Below are 8,308 nucleotides of genomic sequence, written 5' to 3'. Positions count from 1 at the left end.
CAGCAGGGATTAGCACCACTTGAAGAGCCAAATTATTTTTAAAAATATGTGTAAATACATTTATTATATGTTATGCAACTCTTGATGACTGCTATAGGTCTGGGTTTTTTGCTGGCAGGTGACTTTGTGATACATTTTTACAAAACAGTTTTTCCATTAGAAACCAAATGACATATCGAAACAGGTCAGATATCAAACTGCCTCTGTGTAAGTGTCTCTGAAGAAATGCTTTTTTCAAAACTTATATGAGCATAAAACCTATCTGCAAAACTGCATAGTGTCAGTCTCCAGCAATTTCTATACTACTTTTAATTTCAGAATACCAATTTTTTTGCTTTGCTTGATTGAAAAAAAAAAAGACTGCACAAGTTAATTTATACTAACTAACAGGCGCTGAGGAAACTTATAGGTTTCTCTAGAGAGTTTTTAAAATGTTTTTTAAGGAAGCTTTGTCTGACTTTTTTCTTACTGTATCTCACTTCAGGGAGTCACTTTAGATTCAGGTATTTCAAGCATGCCTCAGTAAGGATGGAAAAAATATCCTCAGCTGTGGAAAGAGAGTAGATGCTTATTTTGGCTTTAAGTGGCTGCAGTCCAAGTACCTAACTTTCTTAATATTTCACCTAATTTGCTTTATTCACTTTGTTTAATGAGATGGTGAAAATCCTTTGGAGAGGTGGAAGACAAAGGAGTTGGTTAAGGTGCCAAACCACCTAGAATCTGCAGGATTTCACTAGCTGTAGAAGCTTCTGCTTTGCATAGAGTGCATGTAACTGGTCATAGAAAGCCTTGAGTTGGAAGGGACAAATGAATAAAACTCCCTGCTCCTCACCTATCGCTCCCAAATAATGCTGGCTGTGTGCCCTTAGCAGGCTACCGGCTAATGGCACATACTCAGTATGATATTAGACGGTAGTATCACAATATTCTTTGAGTTAACAGTCCCAAGTAACAAGGGTATGTGTCTATGATGAAGTAATAAAAACAGTGATGTCCTTGGTGTCACTAAATTGCTGTGGCCATGCCAAGGGACACAGCCTGACCCGTTCCAGCTGCTGTGCCGAGTTATGGTAAAAGCAAAAACTCAGGAGGGGGGATGGAAGTGGCATTCAGTAACTGGTCTGAGCTGGGCTACTTTAACTATCTTGCCTTTCCTCATATTAGCAGCTTGTTAGCAAAGAAGACAAGACTGAAACGTCAGGCTTGTTCAGTGGATCTTTACTTCCTCTCATGAGTATAAAAGGAGTGACAGGTCTCTTCAATTTCTGTGAGAATCGGGAAGTGGTAAAAACATAAGCCCCCCCTCAGATGAGATACCTTGTTGAGACAGAGGTGGGGTCTTGATAGTGTGAAATACTAGGGAACGTATCACTTCTAGATTTGTTTTGCATCTTTCTGGAGGTTTAAGTGGGCTGTTCTGAAGATGCACTGTGTAAAGATTGACTGCAATAACTGCATTTTAATATTAATAATTTTAATATGTTTGTCTTGTGCTTGGAGGAAAATGCACCAGGTCAAGGTGATGGGAGTCTATCGCAAAACAGAGAAGGATTTAATAAGGAAGCCTGGGGCTTCTATGTCTGGTAGAATGCACCATAAGCTCAATCAATCTGACAGGTCTTTCTAATGAAAAGTATGACCACTCTTCCGAAAGTACAGTGCCCTTACAATTAAAGAAAATTGCACTGCCCAGTGATCTGATAATTTGGGTCCTTCCAGAACTGATCACATCTTGTCAGTTGTCCCTCCAAGATTTTCTGCAAATACTGATTAGTTTGAACTGTGCTTAAGTCTGAGGCCTAGGTGATAGTTAGGAAAAAAATATGTACAGACACAATTTCTTTCTGAGGTTTGTAGGTAAAACAATCCACAAATGATAATCATTAAAGATAATGATAAATTATAAAGAGCTAAAGGTGAGGAAAGATTGTAGTTTCCACCTGTCACTAGCCTGAGGTGTGGGGGAAGGATAAATCTAAAATAAATTATCCTGAAATAAAAGAACACAGCGACTATCTAATAGGAAACATAGATTGAACAAAAAAAAAAAAGAGGAAAATGAACAAATTTGCTAGTTACTAATAGAATATAGCTGAGAAATTATTATTGTGCATTGAATAAAGGAAACAAGTTGTTCTTTACATTAACATAAAGCTTTTTTCATTATGAAGAAAAACATTCCCAATTCTGAAGGACCCCTCAGTGATTAGCAGTTTTCCCCTGTTTCAGGGCTTACAGGTCGGCTCTGGAATATACCAAAAGAAGCCTTGGAATATTTATAGATCTCCAGAAAAAAGAGAAGGAGGCATATGCTTGGCTACGGGCAGGAAAGATATATTACATTCTGAGGCAGAATGAGCTTGTGGATCTCTATATTCAGGTACGTTAACGCTTACAGGCATGCAGGTTGCCCACATGGTGCAGGTGGCATGGGAAGAGTAAGTAATTCAATATAATGATCCCAGACATTTTGCTAACTGGTGTTCTGAACATAGAGGTTATGTAATGCTTAACAGCTGAAAGTCTCAGGGTTTTCCAGTGGTTCTCCATTTTAACCTGTTGCTTGACTCTGGAAAGATTTTTGGGTAGTGACCTTTATTAGTGCCTGCTCTGTTGTAAATTCTGTGTTTTCCTTCACCGTCTGTGCCCTACAGCACCACAGCAATCAAACCATGTACGCATGCTACGTGCTGGGAGATAACAGACGACAATCTTAGCATGCTGGCTCGTGGGCCAGACCCCTCAGAAAACAGTAGCTTTTTCAGGAAGCGTTTCTAAAGCACCTGAAGCCTTCCTTCCGTGGCTCTGCACGGCACAGCACGGAGCCAGCTGGAGCTGCTGCCGCCTTTGCAGCCGTGAGAGGGGAGGCACGTGGCTCGCACACCTCGCACCCCCCGCGACCAGCCGGGACCCGCTGCTGCTTCTGCTGCCGAAAGATGACCTGAAACAGGGATCTAGCCCTTACCCGGCTGATCTGGAGTCTTTCTCAGAGCTGTGCGGCAGCCCAGATCTGACTCTGCCGTCTGTACGGCTTCTAGCTGTTCACCGAAGTAGTTGGGGAATTAGTTTCTTGCTTTTGTAAAGGGGTTAAAAATACTTCTCTCCCATCGTAAGGCACAGTGCTGCCTTGTAGTGCAGGCTGTGTGGAGAACCTGACATAGTAAGATCTGAGCCTTGGCTGGTGTGTGAGTGGTGCCAAAACACGATCTATAAATAAAATAATCACACATCTGTTGTTAAGATGTTTTGAAAAATTCTTCAAAGAAGCAGGAAAACATATGAAACATGTTAATGTTTGAAATGTACTCAGACACAATATGTGGGGGCTACATCAATGATTTTTTTTTTCTCAAATTAGATTTTTTTTTAATATTTACTAGGAAAACTGAATGAATGTGCTTACAGAAAATGACTGTTTTATAGGCCTGTTATTTCTTTTTCTTTTACTAAATGATTTTAGCTGATAGCCCCCAAGTCACTCACCTGGTGGTACCAAAGCCAAATCTGTGTGAGATGATTTTCTCCATCTGCTTTATTTCCTCCAAGACGAGGAATGGGCCAGGGACATGCATGTGTATTCCATACCGTGCATGTATGAACCTGATATTTGGAGCAGTTGATGCCTCTCCATGAGAAAAGCCTCAAAGCAGGAATCTGCCCACTAAAATGTTGACTGTTGTGCCAGTAATTTGTGCAAGTCATCACATCTTAACTTGCATGCAAAAAAACTTCCAAAAATGTGATGCAATAGTCCTTAGGTGCCTGAGGCCAAAACAGGCTTAAAGGATTGCTGCCTGTGTGCTTAAGTGGAGATGGACTTGTATTAATTGAATGCAACTTGGAAACTAAAGATCCTAAAACCAAAGCAAGATTCTTCAACTTGCTGCATGTGCCAAGTCCCCTTTCTCATTACTACTTATCCTACCAGTAACTGAGTATCCTGGTACCCTCGCTCTGGGGAGGATGCACGCTGCCTTTCATGAAGTCCTTTTTGCTAACATGACATATATATTGAATTCAGAATAACAAGATAAAGGAACTGCATTTATTTACAGAATTCACTTCACAGTCTTTAAATCTGCAGTTAGCAATATTTAACTTGCAATTAGAATTTATTTCTATGATAAGTGTAATTTAATTGAAATTTAATGTGTTGCATCTATCAAATGCACTACTGCTTTTTAGAGCGCCATGTGCTGACAAAGGTAGCAGGGTACTATTGCCAGAAAAAGGGAGACCATAGCACTATGTACCCAGGTCCTTACGTTCCTCCATCATCTGCCACTGGCCTGCTCAAAACCAGGGTACCAAAAAGACAGAACACGGTCTAAAATACAGCCTTTCCTATCTTCTAATGAGAGGCTTTAAGATCTTTTCTTCAGTTGCTAATATTTATGCTTTTTTTACCAAGAAGTAACCAAGACTTTTCTTTCTTTCCCCATTCCTTGCTTTCTTTTCAGGTTGCTCAGGATGCTGCTCTTTACACAGGAGATCCAAATTTAGGAATGGAGTTGTTTGAAGCTGCTGGAGACATATTTTTCAATGGTACTTGGGAAAAGGAGAAAGCAGTGACTTTCTACAGGGTTTGTGAAATTTTTCTGCTGCATTGATAGTTATGTAGCCTCCCATCATAGCAGGCATCCTACAAATGCTGAACCAAAAGCTGATCCTCTCAGCAAACAGTTTATAACCTATTGCAGCTGAGTACTCTGTCATGGTGTTAAGATGCTTCACCTGTTGTGACTCCTGGGTGTAAAAAATACCTTATGCAAAGAGCAAAATAAAACCAGAAATTGCTTGACATGACATAAATGTTAACCTGTGCACACCTTGGGATTCAGCAGTACCTGAGCTGTTTTTACGCATTTCAGGACAGGGCTCTTCCACTTGCTGTTAAGATTGGCAACAAAACCACTGAACTCAGATTATGCAATAAACTGGTGGAATTGCTGGTGAATCTGAAGGCTTATGAGGAAAGTCTGGAATATGCAAGAACATCTCTTATGCTCAGTGTAAGTTTAGGTAAGACCAATTTTAATTACAGATGAACATTACTGATATGTCCAAAATAAGTCAGAATTCTAAAAAGCTTTCTTCCTTTGAAGTCAGTTAAATTTCTTCCCAGGAATTCATAATGATACTACCATTGCTATTTTTGCTTCCATTCAAGAATAAACAACTTCATTGCTGTCTTTTCTAACTCCAAGATCATATGGAAAACCTTTTCATATGAAAACCTTTTCATAACTGAAAGAGGCTTTTGAGTGTCATAGATTTCTTTCAGATTTGATCATAGCCTTGCTGGTGAATCGACCCAGGAAAAAGTAGTCAAAGACAATAGGGCTACTTTCCAAAATGACTATTCTTTGACTTTGAGAGCTGTTCAACTGATTAAGAACCCTCTCACCCCTGCATACATGCACAGACAGGTCATTTTGATCAGTCTGAAAATCTTCTCATTGTCATAACTTTTGATGTAAAGTATGTACTGTGAGGGGCAAGGGAGTCTTCAATCCCATCAGCTACTATACTTTCAAAATAATCTATTTGTATTCTTTCTAAGTATGCACAGGGTATGTATATCTATACATGAGAGATATGAATGTAGTTATTTCTTAAGAAAATCCCAGACACGGTCAAATCCTACACTGGGATATTCAGGAATTCTGTGGGATTTTTCTTAAAGGGCAGGTTTTGGCCATGTATCTCTTGAGCACAATTTTATTTAATAAAGGATCAGCAAATACCATGTAGAAGTGAAGCAAAATTAGCAAAGATGTATTCTGGTTTGAGACAATTTGACTACTTTGTCTCTGGTTTTATCCTGACTCATACATTATCTCATTAGGAAATCAGCTAAATGAACGAATAGCTTACCATCGTCTGGCTGCCATCCATCATCATTTGGGGCACTGTGAACTAGCTGAACACTTCTATTTAAAGGCCTTGTCCCTCTGTTCCTCTCCTTTGGAATTTGAGGAGGAAACACTGTATTACGTCAAAGTGTACTTGATCTTAGGAGACATTATATTCTATGACCTTAAGGTAAGAAATAGAAAAAAACTGCTGCAGAAGATCATTACATTAAGTAATGTTTCATAACATCAGGTTTTACCACGTTCTGTTTTTATGCATTTAGAATGTAAATAATAAAGTAGGAAAACCTACTGAAGTTCAGAATCTATGTTATTCTCATTTGATACCTAATAAACTGAGCTTGGATGTCCTCTTACACCGGTTGTGCTATAGAAGGTACTATCTTTGTGTCTGTTATTTCAGGACCCCTTTGATGCAGCAGGCTATTATCATTTGGCACTTGCTGCTGCCATGGACCTGGGCAATAAAAAAGCTCAACTGAAGATTTACACAAGACTTGCAATCATCTACCATAACTTCCTTGTGGATCGGGAAATGTCTCTATTCTTCTATCAAAAGGCAAGAACCTTTGCAACTGAACTGAATGTTAGGAGAATAAATCTAGCTCCTGATCAGTGTTATAAGAGTTCATAACCATCTTTGGAAAATGCAGTCTAACAACCACAGAAATTCCTAGGGAAATATTGCACTGGCGTTGCAGGAGGACACAGAATGCATTCAGTGTCTCATTATGCATGTACTGTAAGCCGGAGTTCATAACCTCAGACTAAATTACCAGTTTATATGACAGTGAGCTACATTTCATTGTCTCAAAGATATGCACTCTTGTACTTGTTGTTTATGGATTAGCCTGTGAACTAAAACCAAAACCTAACAATCTTTTTTAACTAACTTTTTCTTTGTGCTCTGTTTCTATCTAGCTGGATACCAGAAAATGACAAATGCATAGATGTAATGAAAAATATTTAATAAAGCGTTATAGAGAAAAACCACTCCATACAAATTGTAGCTTTCTCTGTACGACCTAGTTCTTGTATGACCTAGCTCTACTTTATTTACTTGATGTCATAAAAATATGTGCACAAGCATGTTAGGTTTGGTATTTGAGAATTGGTTTGATCCAGTTCCCCAGACATCACCCCTCATTTTCTATCAAATTCATCTACTCCAGTAGTTATAGGCACTACTTAAGATTTATCTTCTAATTCCTGAAAACACTTATGTGTACATATTGTAGCAGCTAACTGGTTTCCAGAACTGAAGTCTCTAGTAATATGCAAGTTGTAATTTTGTGGATTTCAGTGGTCATGTGAAGGCCCTCTTTCCAAAGATAAATTATGTGTTTTGTTTTTTTAACTAAGCCTTTTCAGAACTGTCGGTATTGTCTGCAATGACTTATTTACAGCATTTCCTACTGTCTTACATATAACTGCATTATGTTCAGAAAATTGTACTACTACACTTTAGTCACAAAAATTCTAGATTGTTAATTTTGATAGTTCTAAATCTTTGTTCCTCAAAACATTTTCATACCAAAGCTATGGTAGAAATTGCATATTGGATCACTCTGTATATTTTGAGAAGGAATGTCAATGCCTTAAAGTCTGAAAATCCTGCAATTAAATATTCAGATACATTTCGAAATGATGCCTTTTCATCCTCTAACAACTTCATACAGGAACTGCTAGTTTATTTTTAAGAGACATTACAAAGAATGGAAGTATGAAAGTGTCTTTGAAAGATGAACACAGTCTCAGAAACCAGCTAGGGGTTGTTGTCTACATATTATATTTTATTTGCGTTACTGTTAAACCTGGGGAAAGGTGCAAAGACCCAACTTTTTTTTTTCCTGTGTAGCTACGTACTCTCATTGCTTTGGTTCTTTGCCTAAGAATCTCTTCCTAAAATCTGTCATTCACCATGCACACTTTGAATACTTTCCATATACACATTCAGGTATCTGACTTTTGTCTTTGGGAATTTTTCATTAGTTTTTTGACTTCTTCCCTAGAGGGAGAGAGGATACTTCATATAATCTGGATAGGCTGACACTTAGGATACTCTCCAGGGAGATGGGAAGTGAATCCTCTTCCTTGGTGAGTGCTGTAAACACTAGTCTATATAACAGTTGCCACTATCATGAAAACTGTGACCTGTCAACTACCTTGAAGAGCAGATTTGACGACTTAGGTAGACAACGTAACTGCCTGCAGCCCTGGACTTGGCCTAAAGGTCTAGAAAATGGGGCTTCAGCTCTGCACCTTTTAGCTTAAACACTTTCCATTTTCTCTTTCTAGAAGGCTCCTTGCACAGTAAGCATTTTCTTGGTTTGTTTTCTCTTTACAGTGTCAAGAGAGAACTTATGTGCTCCTGTGTTTTCAGTTTCATGCTGAGGAATAGATAGCTAAAAATAACGAACATGATAGTGCCC

The 8,308-nt window shown here is 38.7% G+C and overlaps 1 protein-coding gene across 1 annotated transcript in view; it reads left to right on the top strand.

Annotated features, from left to right (window-relative positions):
- SH3TC1 (SH3 domain and tetratricopeptide repeats 1) overlaps nucleotides 1–6,736 on the top strand; it is a gene marked incomplete at its 5' end in the record, with an annotated part of 9,533 nt that extends 2,797 nt beyond the window's left edge. Inside the window, 5 exons of the mRNA XM_010285958.1 lie at nucleotides 2,230–2,380; nucleotides 4,461–4,583; nucleotides 4,872–5,022; nucleotides 5,849–6,045; nucleotides 6,280–6,736. Coding sequence (XP_010284260.1) covers nucleotides 2,230–2,380; nucleotides 4,461–4,583; nucleotides 4,872–5,022; nucleotides 5,849–6,045; nucleotides 6,280–6,510 — 853 coding nt within the window. The remainder of the gene's footprint in view (nucleotides 1–2,229; nucleotides 2,381–4,460; nucleotides 4,584–4,871; nucleotides 5,023–5,848; nucleotides 6,046–6,279) is intronic.
- Nucleotides 6,737–8,308: the final 1,572 nt, after the last annotated feature.

The sequence above is a fragment of the Phaethon lepturus genome, unplaced genomic scaffold, assembly GCF_000687285.1.
Source record: "Phaethon lepturus isolate BGI_N335 unplaced genomic scaffold, ASM68728v1 scaffold21264, whole genome shotgun sequence".
Taxonomy (NCBI): domain Eukaryota; kingdom Metazoa; phylum Chordata; class Aves; order Phaethontiformes; family Phaethontidae; genus Phaethon; species Phaethon lepturus.
This window is presented reverse-complemented; position numbering and strand designations above follow the sequence as displayed.